General features: G+C 41.4%; 1 protein-coding gene across 5 annotated transcripts in view; it reads left to right on the top strand.

Moving 5' to 3' along the window:
• Positions 1 to 22,349, top strand: part of rptor (regulatory associated protein of MTOR, complex 1) — a 155,051-nt gene that overhangs the window by 89,937 nt on the left and 42,765 nt on the right. For all 5 annotated transcript variants that reach the window (XM_034595933.1, XM_034595924.1, XM_034595949.1 and 2 more), the window contains exons 10-19: positions 1,155 to 1,299; positions 7,163 to 7,238; positions 9,476 to 9,577; positions 12,644 to 12,727; positions 14,551 to 14,661; positions 15,924 to 15,998; positions 16,141 to 16,206; positions 18,828 to 19,019; positions 20,953 to 21,093; positions 21,749 to 21,869. In XM_034595933.1, coding sequence (XP_034451824.1) covers positions 1,155 to 1,299; positions 7,163 to 7,238; positions 9,476 to 9,577; positions 12,644 to 12,727; positions 14,551 to 14,661; positions 15,924 to 15,998; positions 16,141 to 16,206; positions 18,828 to 19,019; positions 20,953 to 21,093; positions 21,749 to 21,869 — 1,113 coding nt within the window. The remainder of the gene's footprint in view (positions 1 to 1,154; positions 1,300 to 7,162; positions 7,239 to 9,475; positions 9,578 to 12,643; positions 12,728 to 14,550; positions 14,662 to 15,923; positions 15,999 to 16,140; positions 16,207 to 18,827; positions 19,020 to 20,952; positions 21,094 to 21,748; positions 21,870 to 22,349) is intronic.

Below are 22,349 nucleotides of genomic sequence, written 5' to 3'. Positions count from 1 at the left end.
CAGTACAGTAATGACGCATCAGCAAAAGAAAAAGTTTGAGAACATCCCTATTGGTTGATAAAATAACTAGAGTGCAGTCGGCACAGCCTGGCTCCTCAAATTGAGATGAATAGTGTTTAGAGTGTGTCGCACTGTAATTGGGGTTTTATCATTTTAACCAGAATTTAAGGGCCATAAAAGTAAGAACACACACATAAACACACTTCCGTCTGTACGGTGACAACGCATACATAAACTTGTGCATATACTGCCATTAACAGCCACCCACAGAGTCACCCTGCCCAGATGAAAATACACATGCTCTCTTCTTTTTTGGCATGTATTTATCTTTTGCCTGCAGAGCACACACCTCCTCTCATTGCTCACCTGTCTCTCGTAGACAATACACATCCACAGACAAGCACACACACTGACAAGCACACACGGGCACACACAGACTCTCCTGAGACAAACTCTATCCAAGCTAAAACAGCAATGTGACAATGCTGATGGCTGCCAAAGCCTTTTAAACCCCCGGGCTCTGCTGTTAATGAAGCAGCCCACATCAGCGAGAATCCCTGTAATGAAGGCACTGCATACTAATCTCACACACACACACACACACACACACACACACACACACACACACACACACACACACACACACACACACACACACACAGTCTCTGTGGCCTTATGCACCCACACACTAACTTAAACATTTCAACATTCAAACAGCTCTGCACTAACAGCAGGCACTGGATTTGTGTCTCTCTGTCTCATAGAGTACTCCACACATGCGTATGCCCCCTCACACAAACACGGGGAATCACAGTCATAAAACAGGGAGATTGTCATGGGATTGGCTCGGCCCCATTAAAGTGAATTAGTAAATACATTAATGAGCTGATGAAGATGTGACCACGACACATCGCTGGATTCTGTACACACCGGTCTTCTGCACACACATACACACTAACTACCCTGGGTTTTTCCAAAGTAGCCGCTTTGCTCTAATTAAGCTTCTTTCTTTTGCCCAGTTAGATCGCCATTTACTCATTCAGTGCCCCATTTCCCTCGCGTGATCCCATCTCTCTGTTATTTTATTCACCCGCTGCCCGTCTTCTGTCTCTGCCGTGATGGATAATCTCCGTTCTCCCTCTCTCTGCCCTCAGATTTGTTCCAGAAGTTGTTTCGTCAGGACCTGTTGGTGGCCAGCTTGTTCCGAAATTTCCTGTTAGCAGAGAGGATAATGAGGTCATACAACTGCACGCCGGTCAGCAGTCCGCGCCTGCCCCCTACATACATGCACGCCATGTGGTAAGACGCACGCAAACAGAACAGGAGGGCTTTTTTACACACAGATACACAGATGGTTTGGGCTCAGTCAAGCAGAAGGCAAGAGGAGCAGCAGCAAAGCTTTGCTGTTTGACTGAGCAGACTTTCTAGGAGATACCTTCTTTGATCAGACAAGAGGCACACAGTGTCCTGTACTTCATGGTCCCACATGTATATTTAATGATCTCAAGTGGTTACCTTTAAAAAGCTATAGAGAGATTAAAAGATGCAATCGGCCTGGTAATTTATGCAAAAATGGCAAAATGCCCAAAAGTTATGAACTCATTTATTAAATGAAATCTCATTTGGAAATATTTCCCCCTTTTTAAAAACATCTTGTAGAAATGCACTTTTTTAACAGCAGGTCATTGGAAAAACAGACTGTGTTTTCCACAGTGAGATATATCCAGCACAGCGGTGCCAACTATTCTGCTAGAGGGTCTGCAAAGCTTTAAGGAATATTCCTCCCATTTGTGGGAATATGCCTCATACATACAGTTAGTAAGCAGATTGTATATGAAAATTGTGCGTTGAGTATAGATTTTTGTTTAACCTAGCTCAGCAGAACAACTGGAAACTTATTCTCTTGATTTATCATGGGTAGAAAAAACAATGAAGACCTGACGTGATTACAACAACCACTGAGGTTAGTGACATGCAGCATATCAGCGGTCCTGTCCTCACTGATTGGTCGCTGTCTTCACACACACACTCTTTCCTGACTCACAACAAAACCCAGGTGAGCCTTAGATGTTTTGGCAGCTCGCTGGCTGGAGAACAAGTTACAAAACAACTTGTGTAACTCCTTTCTCTTTCAAATGATCCCTGCTTCCAGTAGTTCGGTTGAACTAAGATAAATATACCCTCACAAGCTTGAAATTAATGTCTATCTTGTCAACAAAAGCCCAGTAAGAAAGCAAAAAAGTGTGAAACATTATTACTATCTGTCCTGAGAAATCCTATCACAAGTGGACAGCATTAAATACATAAGTATATTGGTTCACACCTGGCATTAGAATGTGTCCTGAATGTGTCTCCTGTGATCCACTCGGATCTCACTTCCCCGCTCTTAATGCAAATAAGTTTACAGATGTGTCTGATGACGCTGTTTGTGTGTGTCGACGGGAACGAGAGAGAAAGAGTGCGTTCAGAGTCTGGTAGGACTGAACGAATAAATGTGCACAGCTATGAAGAAAGATTTTGCAGATTTAAGAAATGTTTCAGTCATTATGTTTTGGTCAGTGTTGATGTGTGACGGTGGCTGCAGACCGATCAACGTATGGATACAGAGAAGCTTAAATTCATAGTAAAACTGTAGCAGGTCAGAGGACGTCAGCTGAGTAAGCAGTACTTCATGTGGCCTGGGATGTATTCACGTTCACACAGCAAAACAAATGTGCCAACATGCGTCCCAGAGGCATTTGGGTGCGTTCCACCTGAACTCTGAACTGACCACTTGTGATCGGATCACTCACCTTCATGCAGTCTGATATACATTCACGTTTGCAGGAGCTGTGCTGTCATGTACTATCACTGATCCATAAGTTAAAAGAGGACAAAGGACTGCACATATTGATGCAACACTCTACTGTGTAAAGTTTTTCCTTCACATATATTGTAAAAAGTAAAAAAAACATTAGATAAAGTGGTTCAATTACTTTCACTACCTCTCAAAATAAATATTGTTTGAGGAAGTGTGAGCCAAAACATGTAGGTGTTTTTGTTTGCTTCAGGCCTCCAGCATATGCATACACCTCGCTCACGCTAAGTATAATTTCCATGATTTAGTTTCTCGGTTGTATTGTATGTTGATTACTGCGAGCGTTGCTGCATGTGTTTGCTCGCTGCCTCACAAAAATAAGCAGATATAAGCAGTGTGTTCACTGGCAACGGCCTCAGTCCACCTGACTAGAGTAGACTGACTCAAGACAGCTTGTATATAGAGTAGGGGCACTGCTTCCACTTTAACCGCCCACACACAAACGTAACCTGCAGCTGAACATGCCCACCTTTTGACTGAGAGCATCAACAAAACTCTGGGGGATAGGAAAATATTCTGAGGGACATGTCAGACATCTTTGGCTGTGGGAGACATGGCAGATTTAGGTTAAAGACATTGGCACCCGAAAATACATAATTCTTGGGAATTATTCAAGTTTGAGAATGTCTTCCCTTTTACTCGCACAGCTTGAAACTTGAGCCAGAAGTTGTCGCAGTGTTCCCACTGCATTTGTCCCCCACGACTTCTCATTACTAGTGTTATAGTCAGACACAGAAAGAGGTGCTCTGTTGTCCATTGACTTTACCTGCATCTCCACACTGTAAGATCGTATCTATCTCCCTTACACCAACACTTCTCCCACTTTCTATTGTTTCTCCTCTTGGGCTTCTATAAAAGCCTCCCTCCACCTCTCCCACTCATTATCTGGATCGTGTTTTTGGAAAACAACGCTCTCTCACTCTGTCTCCTCAAGGAGCGACTGGTTGTGTAACACCCTGGCATCACTTATTGTAAAGAATACTGTTCCTTCCCTCCCTGTGTGAGCAGTCATCTTTCTTTCTTGTCCGTGCCGCCTTTTATTTTAGACTGTGGGTATATTGCTCTGTTTACCACTAAAGAAATTGGGAGCTGCACTTTGTTTCCCACCCAGTATTAAGCAGGACAGGATAATGGCAGGGAGGTGCTTTAAGAGCACAAGAAAGGACACTGAGAGGATGATAAAAAAAATGGAGGTGCCAGAGATAAAAGAGCAGTAGAAGTATAAAAGTATTGCTCTGCATAGATTGTGGGAGGGGGTGTAGAACAGGAGTAATTAAGCAATTTGGAGCCTTGTCGATTGATGTTGGTGTCCCAGCACAAACCGCAATTGGAGCAGAATTAGCAAGAGCAGATAAACTCATGGCTGATCACTCCCTCGTGGACAGTCTCGGTGTGGGAGTGTGTGTGTGGGTGTGTCTGCTTTATATGTGTTGTGTGCGTCGCTGCACCATTCTCTGCAGGCAACAGGAAAAAGAGCTTAGTCAGGCGCCAACTGGTCCCCCACGCTTCTCTGCCGTCCACCGTCCCCTCCACACGCACACAAACACACACGCAAACAGGTTTTGTAATGACTTACTTATTGGCAGACGCTGTCCGAATTAATGCTGTCATCTCACATGGTGCAGCAGCCTCGTCCCTGTGATGGTGTGTTAACTGCTCTCTCTGATGTTTCCTCTCTATTGAATTACATCGACAGAAACGGAGATGGAATTTGTGAGCAACATTTCTGTACAGATTCTAATCTCAGCACTTAAAGTTAGGAAACCTAAATAATAAAAAAAAATGACATTTTAGATTTTTCTCGCTTGAATAATGTTTTCTGGGTCAGTTTTGTCTACACGACAGAAAACAGGAAAATGCAATGCGTTATAGTAATTGTTATAATAATATAATTTCATTATTTTATTGTGTCTCTTGTATCTGTAAAACTTTTAAATGTGAAATCTTTTTAAATGAAATAGTCTGCCATGTTAAAAAAAATGGAATCTATAGGCAAAGGACGATACAGGTTCCCAAAAAGAAAGGAGCTTATTGAGTCAAATCATGACACCATAATGCTGACTTCACCCAGACATTTTACAAGTACTCAGCAGCAGCCACATACCAAGAGATCCTAGAACATTTAGAGGCACCATCACTGCATCATGTTGAAAGCTCCTAGTATATGACATTCAGAGAAGAGAGAGTGTAATGGAGAGACAGCAAGGAGGTTTCCACCGACTGGAAATCATTTTCTCAGCAGCAGTAAATCAAGCTAATACTGTATTACACTATATGTATGATATATATGTGATGAGTCACAGACTGTTCGGTCACAGCCACAACATTGTAAATCGAGACTACCTAACTTTTGCTCAAAACAATGCTATATGCAAAGTGTAACAGCAGCATGAACTGAAAGAGTCATGAAGTCAGTGACCTCACGTTTACAATTCTGTTTTATTGCTGATCATTTCAACGTATAGTCTGTCTGTCTTCTAGCAGAGTGTAGTTTCATCTCTCAAAAGTTTCAGTGTCATCCAGGGTATACTTGTTCCTGAAAAACTTTTAATGTTTTTATTATGTTCTGTGCGCTGAACTGGATTTGCTCATGTCTGGGGCTGAAATTAATCAGAGAGAGAGGGATTGAGTTTCACCTGAGCAGTTAGAGACCTGAGGTGTGAGCTGTAGTTTGGCGTCATGACTCAGTCACTTTCCAATCCACACACAGGATACACAGATCTTTTAGATTCAAATTGAGTTTGACACACTATTATCACAGATTTACAAATTAAAAAACTCATAACTCACAGACACAGGGAGGAACCTTTTCAGATGGTTTTGGAAGACAAAGAAACAATCAGTGATAGATCACATGTAAAACAAATAAGATATATATAAATACACATGGAGGATAAGTCGCGTACAAAAACCCCGTCCATCTAAATCGGAGACAGGAAAGACCCTAAGAGGATTTTATCCAATTAGAACCAGTTTTGCAGTGCGAGCCACAGATGCGGCCCTAAACAAAATAACATTACGATGTTTGACTAAACAGACTACAGCCCAGATTCATGATATGGAAATGGATAAGTCAGCCACTTATTCCTTGATATACCCTCACTATCTCACCTTGTAATTCTGTCCTGAGTCAAACCTTTCTGAAGTAAGCAGCAGAGGTTTAACCACCATACCCCTGCCTATGTGATGTATCCCTAACCTACCTAAGGATTGCTGGTACCAATCTCTAACTGACCTTCCTTCTCAAATATCAACTTCCGTCTGGAGCAAAGTGGTGCGGAAAAAAATTAGCATTCAGCACATACTCTCCACATTATTAAACTGGAATATGCACACTGTTGTAACTGTGCATCTAGAAGTAGTAAACCACCTCTTGCATGAGTTATATCTTTGCAAAGTGGAGAACACCTGTTCCTTATGATGCAGTAATGTCTGCCTTGCTGCTGCTGGAAGGCAAAATGTTTTTTCTGTCACGTTGGCATCTGAATTTATAAATTCTCCCATTTAGCCTGAACTGCTGACATGCTGACTTTGGCTTTTTGTTAAATTTTTAAAACAATTTAAAAGTGTTTGATGGAGCAGAAGTACTGTACCACCTGCTGTAATTTACCTGCACATTTCCTGATTACAAAGTAATGGTTTGTGGCCACATACTGTTTTGTTTGTTTGTATGCTGCATACATGCAGTACTGACAGCAGTAGATCCATTGTATCCACTGTATTAGAGATGCACTCTATTATACTACTCCGAGCAAATGGGCTAAGCTATTAAAGCAGCCGAGAGAGTCTCAGTGTCACTTATTCAGCATCACATAACATCCCAGTGCATCGACTGGGAACATGACTCAACCCCTAGATCGTGCTAATATAGAGGGGAAAAGCCCCATCGCTGAGCTGGATGTGCTGCAAGAAAAAAACCCGGAAAGACAGACAGACAGACAGACAGAATAGAGAAGCTGTGATAAGGTTTGATGCGAGTTACATAACCCCATGAATTAGATATGATGACCATGAGAGAGGAGCTGGTGTTCAGAACAGGATTAAAGGCTCCTTGCTGCCCTCTCCAGGACCTCGGGCTGGGAATTTAAAGAGGTGTATGTGCACCGGGGAACAGAGGGAGGGAGAAAACGTGAGCTGTGGAAAATGAGTATGAGACGAGGGGGGAAAAAGAACAAGCCTTGACCAAGGATTTATTGCTGAGATACAATTTTTTTATTTTGCTTCAGGTCTCAACAATAAAATGATAATGTACCGTATATCCTAAATCTAATGCAGTGTGTGTACGTGTGTGTTACCTCTCTGCAGGCAAGCGTGGGACCTGGCTGTGGATATCTGCCTCTCTCAGCTGCCCACCATCATCGAGGAGGGCACCGCCTTCAGAGTAAGTGTGTGTGTGTGTGTGTGTGTGTGTGTGTGTGTGTGTGTGTGAGTGTGAGTGAGTGAGTGAGAAAAACAAACACTCCAAACACTCTTCAGCCACACTTTAAAGATGATTCATTTAAGTCTTTGTGTGCGTACGTGGGCGTGCGTGTGGGCATGTCTGTCTATAGTTATGAGGGCCAATATTGGTTCTATACCATCATTGTGAGGACATTTTGACGTTGTGAGGACATTTTTGCTGGTCCTCACAAATTCTATTGGCTTTTTGAGGGTAAAGGTTATACGTGTGTGCGTGCGTGTTCTTGGTTATAGGACATCAAGTTTTGATGGATGGCTCTTATTGTGAAAATGTCTACCAGACACCCATAAACCTCTCACACATCTTGTTTGCACTGCAGCTTCTCCACCACCAAAATCTACAGCATCTCTATTATTCTCTCAAACACACACACACACACACACACACACACTCACTCTCAGTGGATAACGTTGTAAAATGTCTAATAAGTCAAGTGTGAGTGTCAAATAATAGTTGCTGAAACCACTGGCCTTGCACTTCAGTACACTGGTGTGTTTATTGTTCTATTTACTTTTGTGCCAAGGGAGCGTGATGGAGATGCACAGCAAGAGGCTGATGATGACTTAAGGTTTCTGGGTCAATGCAAGACATTTTTGTGTGTGTCTGTGTGTAAGCAGACACAGACACCAGACGCTGGACAGCAGCAACCTGTGCTTTGTTATACAAACTAATCAGGAAGTATAAAACCAGAGAAGTGGGACCGAAGCAGCTTTTCCCTGGCGTTAGCACTTTTATCTGGGCCTTTTCACTCCTTCACCTGGCCTCTCTGAGGTGGGCATCTTCTCTACAGTCCCCTGGGGAGCAGTTTTCTTTCCGTGCTCCTCCTCTACTTTCTCCTGCACTCAGGCCGAAAACACTTACCGGTACAGTAATTGAGCCTCCGAGGACTCTAAAGGAGGTCCTTCCTTTCTGTCATGCGCCCTCGTTCAGGAGCCTTTAACTTCTCTCTGATGTGCTTCAACTGTTAGAAATTCAGCTTTATTTCTTTTTTTATTAATGAGCGTTGGCATTATTTGATCACCCTATCCCACACTTTACCACCCTCAGCCTCCTTACTGCAGCTTTTTGATGAATCTTGGTAAGAAGAGTTATAAAATCATCAAGAAAAATCTGAATTCTGTCGATCAAACATGAATTAAAAACAAGCAATATATCTATACGATTTTTTTTTTTTTTTCAGATAAATATCATAAACCCTACTCTTTCTTAGAACTCTTTCTGAGTTGATTTTGGTCCTGATCCAAACACAAGCATCACACTTTCGACACTTGGGTCATTTTTATAGGAAGTACAATATATTTGCTTTTTTTTTCCTTGCGTCCACCCAATTCCACCTGATATTTGCATTTATACAAAACTCTGTTCATACTATCATCAATGGTAAATGTCAGTCATTCTTGTTATAAGACTGACTTTTTGATGGTTTATCATGTCACAAAATTGAAGGTTATTACCGAAGCTGGACTTTTTGCACGTCCTGCTCCTGTTGTCTTAACTTGTGAACCTGTCACAGCATTTAAGTTTCTAATTACCCACCATACTTTCATAATTTCTCGAAACTTTATTTAAAATTTAAAAAGACTTTAATTTACCTCAGTCCTCATGAAGTCATATAAACTAAACATGGTTTTAGGGAGTGTTTTTGAAGCAGAGTTCTAGATTCCCACATCGCTTCAAAGCAGCACCTTTCTTTCTTCATGTGTCAGTTAGTATGTGAGTGTGTGTATAGAGCTATTAAGCTTTGATTATGCACAGATTAATTTAGCCATCCAGCCGAGAAGCGCTGATATTTCCCCCCTTCCACATCCATCAGCAGTCTACACTACGCTGTCATAATTCCCACAGCATTATTAACACCCAGTGATCAAGAACTCTGCAGCCAGCACCTAATCAATCAGGCAAACTGCCATGGCAGTGGAGAGAGAGAAAGGAGAGGGAAGGTGATCATGATGGATCAGGATTTATGTCGTTACTGCATTGCGGTGTCACTTCTGAGCTCGTTGTGTCAGTGCTTGTATGAAATGATAGGCTCGTCTCTGCAGACTGGCTCATCAGTGTGTGTGTGTGTGTGCATGAGTGAGTGCATGCATGTGTGAGTAAGCACATTAATTTCTTTAAAATGGTGATAAACATTGAGTGTGTTTGATTTGTGTCCACAGCACAGTCCTTTCTTTGCGGAGCAGCTGACAGCCTTTCAGGTGTGGTTGACGATGGGTGTCGAGAACAGAAACCCTCCTGAGCAGCTCCCAATTGTTCTGCAGGTACACACACACACACACACACACACACACACACACACACACACACACACACACACACACACACACACACACACACACACACACACACACACACACACACACACACACACACACACACACACACACACACACACACACACACACATACACAAGCTCTCACCTTGAACCACCTTCTCTCTTATTCCCTCTTTTTTTTAAATGATCTGTTTCAGTTTGCTTCATCAGCTTGCTGTGTGAATACATTTATGTTTCCAAAGCATGTAAGAGAAAATGAATTAAAGAAAAGAAGCAATGGTGATCATAATTATTACCTTAATCAGCTCTCAGTCATGTCAACTGATTACAGTATCCAACAGTACTAGTTAAAACAACATGTTTGTTCGCATGGAGTCTGAAGCTGTGGTATTCTGCACTGCAGAAAACATGCAGTCTAATTTGATTAATAAAAATAATGACATTGATGAGAAAATGTACGAGGGGATTGGTGTTGGTTAGTGAGAAGTGGAGGGTGAGTGTCTTTTGCACTTGCTTGATGGTCGTTAATTAAACCACTTGAATGAACTTCGAGCTGCAAAGAGACGTATTTGAAATCCATCTCTGCAGCAGAGTGTATGAGAACCGAGAACACTCTTCTCCCTCTAGTGCAGCAGGTGCCAGATATCATGCAACATTTCTGCTGTTTGAATTGTGTGAAGAAAAGATTCTGGTGCACTTATGTAACCGAGACTTTCATTTCAATACCAAATCACCATATCTTTGTAAGATCGATGAAGCTAGGAAGGACTTAACTTTCATACTATATAATATTATATAATAATATGTAATGTGATTTACAACAATACTTTAAACACCAATGCCCCTCACTGCTCCTTCACTCTCCTCCTCTATACAATGCTTTTTCTTTCCTTCAGGTCACCGCTTTAAATCTGCCAACACAAAAGTGTGAAATGCACTGCAAAATTCCTCCTGCAGACTGAGCTCAGCATTTGCAGGCTAATTCTCTTCATTACAACCCACAACAAAAGGCTGTGACAAGAACAGCGTCTCCAGTGTTCCCTGAAGTGGTGTTAAATTTGTTTCGGATGCTTTAATTAGGGTGAAATGTTGCCAAAACCTTCTCTCGCGTGTCAGCTGTTGAGTTACAGCAGTCGACGGTTTCTCCCCTGCCTTTCCCATCGTCCTTCCTCCTACCACCACCATAATCCCCTCCCGCAGGGATGTACAGTTGTGGTGTTGTATTATATCACAGCGTAGTAGCGGTGTGCCGCTGTCTGTGTTGAATGGTAATTTCCTGCTGACTCAGCGCGGCACGAGCCGCAGCTCGTCCATACAGCAGTTCTGTCGGGGCCTGTTAAAAGCCGAGGGAAAGGAGTGCTGGATGGTGTGTGAGAGCATGTGTATGTGTGTTTGCTCTTGATGTGGACACAGGGGGGAAGAAAGGAGGTAAAACAGCAGTAGCCCTTAAGATTATACAACATTATGCAGCCTTGCACCATTATGGGAAAGTAATCGTAAGGGCACGTTGCACTCTCTGATGTAACAGATGGACACACAAATAGGTCTGACGCTCTTTTCAGCAAACAGTTGCATAAGAATGCATTTATGACTGTCATTATTCTCACAGGATTTTACAATTTGATGCCAAAATATAAACGGGCTCAATTTGAGAGACACAAAGAATGACAAGAAAAGGGCAGCGGAGAGTAATCCATCAATAATGCTCTTTAATGAAATGAGCAAAGGGAGAACAAAAGAGCTCAGGAAGCAGAGACACGGTGCGCTGTCTTGACAACAGCCGTTTCATCCGGAGAGGATTAACAGATTGTGCGAAGGGATTACAGCATCTCCAAAGTTGTGATGTTACAGTAACAGCAGCACATACACATTCACACACATTTGTCTTCAGGTGTCAGTGGAAGAGATTAAGGCATGACTGAGCATCATAATGTCATGACGGCATATGTCTCACTCGCACACACACACACTCACACGTACGCACAGACAGCATGATCATAGGTAGTGCTGAGTCATCACACAAAATGAGATTGGAGTCAGGGTGTTACGCAAATAAGGAACAGAGACAAATATTTACGCACGTCCCTATGCATTTTAATATCACAGCATTGTTCAGGGAGTGTATATCCATCCCTGCTATGATGAATTGGCATTTGTGCGTTACTGTGTTGCTTAAGTCATGCACATACAATTTGCTGACTGTGTGGAAAATATTCACGGACATCTGTGTCAAAACCATGGTCCTGCGGCGTCTGTATTCATGCGTTTGTGTTTGAATTGCTGTAGAGCGCACACCCACGTCACATACAGGTCTATGCTCCTACCCTCCTCCTTGGAGCTGGAGGTAACCCCAGGACGGTCTTCCCCCGGCCTCCTTCTGTCTCTATGGTCACGCTCATCAGGTGGAAGTCACGGAGGATGCTAATAATACATTAAGTGTTGTTGGATGTCTGTGTATGTGAGTGTGTGTGTGTGGGTGGACCTGTGTTCCTCCATATGCTTGTTCTCACACACTGTGGGACAGTCACATGGGGAAGGAACAGTGTCCAGCCCACACAGGCTTTTTGCTGCACTCAGCTTAACGCTGCATAAACGACACACACACACACACATGTACACGCTAATATTTTTAGCATGCATCATATGCCTTCTCCTTGGCCAAAACAAATACATTGTGATCCCATTTGGCATTACACATGTATACACATGTACAAATGCACACCATAAATCTGTATCTTCTTAAGAAGCCCAGTGGAATTGCTGCCAAGAGGACACACCCAGGAACCCACACATCACTTCACACACATACACACACACACACACACACACATACATACCCCTGTGAACCGTGTGTGTGTGTGTGTGTAAACAAGTTCAACCTGGTGCCAGTGACTTAGCAGTAGTGGTGCGAGAGCCACCTGTTCTCTCCACCTCCTCACCCTCTCTGCAGTGTCTCCTGCTGTCCTTCCTCCTTCTCTCCTTCCTTTAATCTCAAGCTTCCTCTTCATTTGTCCGCAGCACGGTTGACCTCTGACCTCTGCTCTTTTTCAGGTCCTCCTCAGTCAGGTGCATCGGCTGCGGGCTCTGGACCTGCTAGGACGGTTTCTGGACCTGGGACCCTGGGCTGTCAGTCTGGTGCGTTCAGCTCCACATTAACTGTCTGGCATTGATGGGTTTCAGCTCAAAAACAGATCAGTTCTTCCAGTGGTATGAGAGAAAGTGTAGCCATGACAACAACAGGTTTTTAATGTGCTGAGGATTTGACATATCTCTCATAGAGAGATGTCTGCCTCCACCTCTACACAATAAGGGTGAAAGACAATCTTTATGATGCTCAGGTAATGAAAATGGCAACTAAAAAACTCGACAACAACTCATATATGTATAAAACGTGTTACTGTGGATGATCCACAGAGCTCACTCGATCTTACTTATGGATCACACATGTGGCTGAAGGACGTTTCAGATGTAATTTATACAAACTGTGCATGGCTAGCTATCGGGTGAATGTGAAAATACAGTATTTGTCATCTGGGTGTACTGAGATTTTAAAGTAGAGTCACAAATTATGTTTTTGTCTGTATTTGTTGGTCTGTAAATAGGATTACGCAAAAAATACAGAATAATTTCGAGGGGTGGGACATGAAAGCCATTAAATATTGCTCTGGATTTTGAACATGGGTTGGTTTTTAGGGTGTTTTTAAGCACTTTTTGTTTTAATTCACAGTGAGTAATTCATAGTTCTTAATAAAAACAATTAGGCATGTTTTATTATTTATTTTCATATTTATTTTTTTATTGAGTTTTCAAGCAATGTACAGACACCGGTACACTAAATAGACAAGAAAAGTGTAAGACTTTAACAGACTGAGAATCCGATATGTTTAAGGACATATTTATAAATCAGTGTAATTTAGTGCAGATCCAAATAAAATAAAAGTGAATTTAAATGTGGGACTGTTGGGCCTTGGTTGAAGTATGCACTCTGCTGAGCCATTCCACTTTATATTATAATTTTACAATATGATTTTATATTTCATAAGGACGTCACTATGACACCAAATGTACCATATGATAATGAGGGATTGATTTATCTAAATTAATCTAGTGATGTTATGATGATGCAATTCCTACCAAATAGAGGAGAGCTACCTTAAAAAATGTATTTTAGGCAAAGGTATGATGTAATTTCTGACTTTATAATATATATATATATATCATCATATGATAGGAAATAAATTTATGATCAATAGAAGCTTAAAATTCACTGTTATTTGTAGAAATATCTTGAAAATGTGTTTTTGGCATCTCGTTTCTGTTGAGTTATTTTGTATGGACACACACGGGCAAGGGAAACTCTGCTTCAGGCCACATGTATAGTGGTGCACAGAGTAAACCGCTGTTTTGACTCTTTCCAAAGTTCAGAAATACACCTGCCAACACCTCGAAAATGCCAATCAACACTTTGCAGAGATTAAAGAAACAGTGTTAATCAGTGACCTCCTGCAGGGTTTTTCTTAGGAGAACCAGTTAACAGTCTCTCTCTGACATCCGGTACTTGTGCTAAGCTCACTTAAACTAATCATGTGCTCCAGCTCCGTACTCCAGCACACAGACATGCGAGTGGTGTCAGTTTTCTCATTTACATCTCAGAAAGGATTCTTTCAGTTAATATTCCTTAAAGCTCAAAAAGAAGCATGTTACCCATAATTGCCAGTTCACTATTCAAAAAAAATCATATAAGGAGATGATACATTTCTTTGTAAACAGGCAGTTAAGTGCGATATATACATGTAGCATTCTGTTGAACCTCATAAAGCTACAAGAACCCTTTGACCCAAAACCCAACACACGTTAGTGGCATAACGAGTGTTCTGTTGTACTGCTCCAAAAGACAAACAAATAATAGCAAAGCTAATACTGTGTGTGTGTGTGTGTGTGTGTGTGTGTGTTTCCAGGCCCTGTCTGTAGGGATCTTCCCCTACGTGTTAAAGCTGCTTCAGAGCTCAGCCAGAGAGTTGCGGCCACTGCTGGTTTTCATCTGGGCTAAAATCCTGGCTGTGGACAGTGTAAGTTATGTAACACACTCTAACACATTAAACTCTTCATCTCTTCTAAACCTTTATTGTATTTGACTTTTTTTGAGGTTTTAACGTCACAGGTTTAAGGGACCAGTGTGTAAGACTCAGTGGCCCCTAGCTGTGAGATTGAACATGCAATCATGGGAACACTGTGACTTTACCCATCACCTTCCCAGCATTTAGGAGAATCCACTGTGGCCTTTAAAATAACATAGTATTGCAAAAGAGCCAGTATTTGGTTTGTCCATTCTGGGCTACTGTAGAAAACGTGTGGGAAAGGGTCCACTTGTGTATGTCATTTTTATCTGAGTCAATTTAGAGAGAGGAGAGGTGCATAGTGAAGAGGGGGGGAGGGACTAGACACAGTAGAAACAGTCAGACTGTTTGAAATAATGATTGAATGATATTTTTAGATGTAACAATGTTATTGATGACATCAGCATAAGCTAATAGTATTATTAATAACAATAATTCTGATAATAAATAATAATTGATTCTTTTTTTTAGATTATTAAACATTAATGAAAACTAAATTATGATTATCATATTCAGTATCTGGTGATAATTCCCTGTATCCTATACATTGGACATTAAATGTCATGATGTGAATTCTGCCTTACACAAACTTACATCTATTTTGATTGTTGGAGCTCGTTTGATTGAATTGCAAATCCCAAACTGGTAAAGCTGCTTTGGTTTGATCTGTGCACATGTTTATATTTTGATCTGATAAATCTTTATTTTTGAGGGAGATTTCAAATGACTCTATGTGCCTTGACTTTTAATAATAAAATTGCACTCTCCCACATACTTATTATAAATGTTTGAGTTGGGCAGTGACTTTGATTGAGAGCATTTAGCTTAACTTCCCGTTAGAAATTGGAATAAAACCCAAAGCTCTGTATAGCAAGTGCCTCAAAGTAATCTGCCTGAGACTTTGATGATTTCATGTAAAGTCCTTTCACTTTTTAGAACAAGTGAATCTGGTCAGAGTCATCTTCAATACACACCTCTATTCTTAAGGGCTATATTTTTATTTTCACACCTACGTAGATATTTTGATGTAAAAACACTCACTCACACAGTTTAGACAGGCCACCAAGGACAAACACTCTTTTATGACAGAAGTGCTCTGAATCCAGGAGGAGTGGAAAGTGAACTGAAGCAACATCTGCAACCCCCTCTCTCCCTCTCTATCCCTCTGTCTATTCCCCTCTATTTCCCTCTGTCCTCTCTCTGTGATTCTTCAGTCATGTCAAGCAGACCTGGTAAAAGACAACGGACACAAGTACTTCCTGTCCGTTTTGGCCGACAGTTACATGCCAGTGAGTATTGCTCGATCACGTGACCCACTGCATGTGTTCTGCAGTTTTTCTTGATTGACTTGAAGGTTGAACAGATCTCAGATAGCAGCAGGGTGAACGTCTGACATGAAATGAGATCTCAGAGACCCTCTCTCTGTTTCAGGCTGAGCATCGAACAATGGCTGTCTTCATACTGGCTGTTATCGTCAACAGCTACAACACAGGACAGGTACGAGTCTGTGTGTGTGAGTTGTTGTCTGCTGTCTGTCTGCTTGCTAAAAGCCCAAAGGGAGAACGTATCAAATTATTCATTTACTTCCCCCACCAGAATTGTGGCGGGTTCTTTCGGGGGCCAGACGTCACTTTGAGAGATGACTCTATCGCCAATTGTGTATTTCCGGGAGATATTGGTTATGTGACATTTTTGTCACCGACAGTTCCCTCTCTAATCTCCGTCTCCATCCTAGCCACCCTCATGGTGACGCTTTATCACCACAAGTGTCACTTCAGTCTGCTCCTGGCCTCCGGTGTTCAATCCCAGAAGCCTTTTGTTTCTGACACTGATCAAACGTTCAAGGGTTTGATGTTGGGGTGATGTAGCCCGTCATTTCATGGCGTATACAAACACAAACACATAAAACTCAGATACATATTATTCTTGACACGCTATTTCACAAAGAAATATTCCACCATCACTCCTTTTCACTTCCAGTCTCTTCCTCTCTGCAGTTATTTTTCCATCTAGTTGTGAGGGTTATTTAACTCATTCATTTCTGTCTTAACTACTTTACAGTTCTTCTCTCGCTTGACATTATATTATTTTAACAAATCAGAAAAGCTATATGTGCTCTCGAGCTCAGACACAGCCATTCTTCTTCCATACCACTGTGTACTTAATGCTTCTACCTCTCTCACAGGCCTGTAAATAATAGATGATACCGAACAATACAGAAAGAGACTCTGCTGGTTCCACATCTCCATTATTTATCCCTCTGACTTTCAACAACACTGCTCATTACTGCGGTATCGTTTTTGCAAACATGTCACAGAGCACTGGCATCTTAATATGCCAGCTCTCCGGGTTCAGCAGGGAGCTGGGATCAGAAAAACCTGGGAACGACGTCTGTGAGATCTGAGGCACATGAAGAAAATAGAAAGGGGGGGAAGAGATGCGGGGGGAGTGTGTCACTGCTGTTAAAAGATTTGTTGTCGGGACGCCTCAATCTGCAGGAGACAAAAGAGGATTCTCAGCACAATAACTGTGTTCATCCACTTACAAGGTGTTACTTTAAAGGCTTTTAAGTTCACAGGTAACTTTTTGAGTTTCATCTGGGTGCTGAGCTTTGAAGCACTTAACCATGAACATCCTTATTTACATCAGTGTAAGCAAAAACCACATCAGTTGAACAACATCCTGTTGTTACATTCACCACTCTGCTGCTCCGAGTTTCTAACAAGAACACTGCTTTCCATTGGCTGCAGTTTATCAAAGCCGGAATTATTCAGCAAATACAAAGAACACTTCAAAATGTCTTGCATATTATTTTCAGCTCGAGAATACATCCTTTTCTTTCCTGGTTTGCTTTTAATGTGAAACAGCTGCAGGGCGTGTTGCACATTTATTCATACTAGTTAAAGAGATTGAAAAAAACACCAAACTGTAACAAACTGGACTTAATTAAACACAACACTGCAGGTACCCTGAATCCCACCCCTTGTGAAACATATGTGGAAATTGGCCAAACTTTATATTTTATTTCATTAATATAAAGTTCAATAAAACATCTGCCAAGTAGTGATTGGTAAAAAATAGTGACATGAAAATGGAGAATGCTCTTTATGAAAATGGAAGCTCAGCATGACTGTTGTTGTAAATGGTCTGTTATTATTTGCTATTTAAATGGCTAACTAAGTTTTAAAATGATTTGAATAAATCACACCAGCTTTCCCTTCAGATGTTAACACTGACTCAAACTTTAATGGACAAATTACCTTTTGTTCACAAAAAGGCTTTGAAGTAGGCTGGTGGGTTCAGGGGAATAAGTCCGTCTGCTGCAGAGCATCATAATCTTTTTGTACATCACATAGTGTGAGGTTACAGGTTAGTGATTAACTGGCTTATAAATTACAACTCTGCTCCCAGCCTGAAGCCTCTGTACGGCCCAGCAGTGTACGACTGATATATGGCTCAGATATTGTTATTAATTATTAAAAACTGCAAGGTACTTGTTGATGACCATGATTTGTCCAGGTCTACACTCTTGAGTCCAGTGTCTATTCTGGAAGAGCAAAAGTGAAAAGTTAATAACTCAAAGGAAAATATCAAAAATATGCTTTTCACTGTTCTTACCTCATAACTAACAGGTATTAACCATTTTTTAAACCCCCAAATTACAAAGGGCACATCTGAACAATGGTGGCACGGGGTGGGTAGCACCGTCGCCTCACAGAAAGAAGGTTCCCAGTATGGATCTTTCTGTGAGCAGTTTGTATGTTTTTTCTGCGTCTACATGGGATTTCTCTGGTTACTCCGGATTCCTCCCACGATCCAAAAACATGCAGATCGGGGTTGGGTCAATTGGAGCCCCTCAATTGACCATAGGTGTGAATGCGAGCGTGAATAGTTGTTTAACTATATATCTTGGCCCTGTGATACACTGGCAACCTTTCCAGGGTGTTCCCTGCCTCGTGCCCAATGTCAGGTGGGATTGATTCCAGGTCCCCCCCCCACAACCCTTAAAGGATAAGCTGTACAGATAATGGATGGGGCATCAGAGCAACTGAATCCCTCTCACATTCACTATTCTCCATCCACATCCTCCTTCTCTTGCCCTCCTCTTTCCATACCAGGAGGCCTGTCTGCAGGGCAATCTGATAGCCAACTGCCTGGAGCAGCTGTCAGACCCCCATCCCTTGCTCCGTCAGTGGGTGGCCATTTGTCTTGGCCGCATCTGGCAGAACTTCGACCCGGCGCGCTGGTGTGGTGTCCGAGACAGCGCCCACGAGAAGCTCTACACCCTGTTGTCAGATCCCATCCCTGAGGTGAGGAGGTTTACTCCTGAGTTCTGATACATTTAAGAAGTTACCAGGGGTGTTTGTAGTCACTCTCCAAATCTTGCCTTAGAACACGGCAAATTAAGAGGAGGTATCAAATTATTTTACAAATACTTGAATCACATTTTGGTTATTTGTAGGAATTAATCTTGTCAAGCACCATTTGTACTAAATTTGGCTTGAGATTATATGTCAAGATTTTTCTTTGTGATGAATTTAGAGAAAAGTAGATTACATGGCGTCACACATGTATCACAGAGAGTGCAGAGCAGAGTTTTTGCCCACTGTGTTAAAACAGGATGGTCGACATCTGACTGGGTCGTGTGAAGACCAGAGGGACAGTGACAAAGAGTTTGCCCTGAAATTCACCCAGACACTTTGTGGCCCCACTCACACAAAAACACATAATTTGTATTCATTCACACACAAGGAACATCTGTCTCTACCAGAAACTTCCTCTTTCCCTTGGACAGGCAGCTGCTACGGCCATAGGTTGGAAACAGAGGTCTGCACACACACACACACACACACATAAACACAAAGACACACAATTCTTTTCAGCTGCATTTCCAGGCTGTGCATTTAGTTTGCATTCAGTGTATGAGTAAGAGTTATTTAAGGTCACAGGAGACTGACTGATAATAATTGACTGCATCAAATTGTAAGGAAAATGGCACATTTACAAATATATTGCTGCACTTTAGTTCTTTCCAGGTGTTTGATTGAGACGCCTCAGATGGTGTGTGTGTGTGTGTGTGTGTGTGTGTGTGTGTGTGTGTGTGTGTGTGTGTGTGTGTGTGTGTGTGTGTGTGTGTGTGTGTGTGTGTGTGTGTGTGTGTGTGTGTGTGTGTGTGTGTGTGTGTGTGTGTGTTTGTTTGTGTTTGTGTTCCCCAGAGCCTTGTGAAGAAAGTGACAAGTAGTTGAGGGACAGAGTGAAAGAGGAGCAGAGATCAGAGACTAAACAGAGTGTTTAATTAAGTTTAAGTCTGAGGGGACAGAACCAAGACACCACTTTTGTTTAGTCACAGCTTGTGACTCACATCAAAACACACACACACTGAATGCTTTTGTTGATTGTATTTTTAAAAACTCATAAAGCTGAATGTGCATTTAAATTGGATATTGCTGATGTTTCTCTGTGCAGAATGTGACACATTTTTCTTTTCGTCTTTATTTTGTATGTTATGGATTTATTGTTGTAAGCCTGTGTTTATGCTGCCCTCTTGTCCCGGAGCTTTTATTCACAATAAGGCGTCTTCCTGGTTATATCTTTTCTGTTTGCGTTTTCTTTTATGTAAAAGTTGATGTTGGCTCATTGTTGGTAAGCCATGTGCAGGAGCTGGATATAATACCATAACTATCTGTACAGTCAAACACAAACCAATACAACATGCCGCAATTACAACCTTTGTAAAATTTATAATGTTCAACTCTCAGAAAATGCCTAAATGTCCATCTTTTGTTGGAACTGTCGAAAACCAATCAAAGTGAATAGTTCTATTGGACTGTATTAGATCGGATAGCTGTTAACTATATTCTGACTCTGATTTGTTTTGGTGCATAACGATGAATCTGAGAAATCCTGAGTGAAGATGGCAGATTAAGATGCTTTCAGTGTTGCATTCGTCTCTTCTAATTAGCTCTCAAATCAAAGTCCCTTTATCATATTTTATTTCAGGTTTTAGGAAGAAAATAAACAATATGTTGATGTGAAATGTTTCAGCTGATCATTTTCATCAGAGCAAAGCAAACCCTATCAAAGCAGCTGTGTGCTGTAGCATCACAAGATTAAAAAAGTTGCTGTGGTGATGACTTGGAAATATCCAGCTGTAACAGAAAGCTTTATTTTTTATGTAACAGCTATATTGAACTGAGAGAAGAGTATACTGAAACGCAGTATACTGCGTGTGTGTCGCTGCAGGTGAGATGCGCAGCCGTCTTTGCTCTGGGGACGTTTGTGGGAAACTCTGCTGAGAGGACAGATCACTCAACCACCATTGATCACAACGTGGCCATGATGCTGGCCCAACTCATCAATGATGGCAGCCCTGTGGTCCGCAAGGTCAGATCACTGCCACACACACACACATTTAGTTTCATATTATTAGTGTGACAAACAAATGAAATACCAGATGAAAATAGAAACTGTGGTTACAAAATATCTGAACAGTAGAAAGGCTTTTGCTGGAGGACACTACACTGCAGACCCACAAAGACCAGTTATATTTCATAGATTATTTTATGGTGTATAAAGACTATTAATTCAGTTCAGTTTACCAGCACATTCTTTATTATGTAATAACAAAGCATTTTAGGAATTGCATTATCTTTCTTCCTGAGAGTCACATGAGAAGATCAATACTCTCATGCTTGTGTTTTATTCAGAAGTAATTAGAATGTCTCTCAATATAGTGCATACCATTTCTGCATTTGCGTTTGAATTAACTTAACAAGATACAGCATGTTAATCGTTGAGCTTTAGAGCTTTTTCATCCCTCCCTGTTTTCACATTAACTTACGCAGTTCAGCTAAGTCTCTGTTCTCAACATAAAGACATGAGTGGTCTCAATCATCTCATCAGCCTGTTGACTTCTCTTGGAAAAAACAGACCTGCAGCGATGTGTTTAAAACATTTTCATATAATTGTTTGGATTTATCTTTTGATCTAATCATACTAGTACTGAAAGATCACTTTGTTGTTTTTTTTCGTTCGACAGGAGCTGGTTGTAGCACTGAGTCACCTGGTTGTCCAGTATGAAAGCAACTTCTGTACAGTCGCCCTCCAGTTTATAGAGGAAGAGAAGAACTACACAGTGCCATCACCAGCTAACACCGCAGGTATTCAAGACACACAAATGGTTTGTGAATCACCTGCTAAGAGTAATATGTGTAAATCCTGGAGGTGCTTTCAACATGTTCCTGTGACTATGGATCAGTGTAGAAGAGACCCAGCAGTTAACTAACTGAAGGTTATGGTTTAGTTTGAAAGCACTTGAGTGTTGCTGTATTGAGTCGTTCTTCTGTAACTGTAAATTTTGTCAATTATATACAAAATAATGCCAGAACCTTCCACTGAGAATACTTCTGCTCTCTAAAACCCATCCCTCCATCTCAAACAGGCTACAACAATATGATAAAAAGCCAGGATTATTACGATAAACAGAGAGATGTTATTCAAAAGCATAAAAAGGCATATGTTGATGCAATCCAATCCAAGGGACCTGAATGAGACGTGAAATCGTTCAACCACTCAGAATGACAAGAGGATTTGGGATTTTTGTCACTGAAATTAAATGAATCAGAGAGCAAGAGCAGGAT

The sequence above is a fragment of the Hippoglossus hippoglossus genome, chromosome 1, assembly GCF_009819705.1.
Source record: "Hippoglossus hippoglossus isolate fHipHip1 chromosome 1, fHipHip1.pri, whole genome shotgun sequence".
NCBI lineage: Eukaryota > Metazoa > Chordata > Actinopteri > Pleuronectiformes > Pleuronectidae > Hippoglossus > Hippoglossus hippoglossus.
Note: the sequence above shows the minus strand (reverse complement) of the source record. Positions and strands in the feature narration are given on the sequence as shown.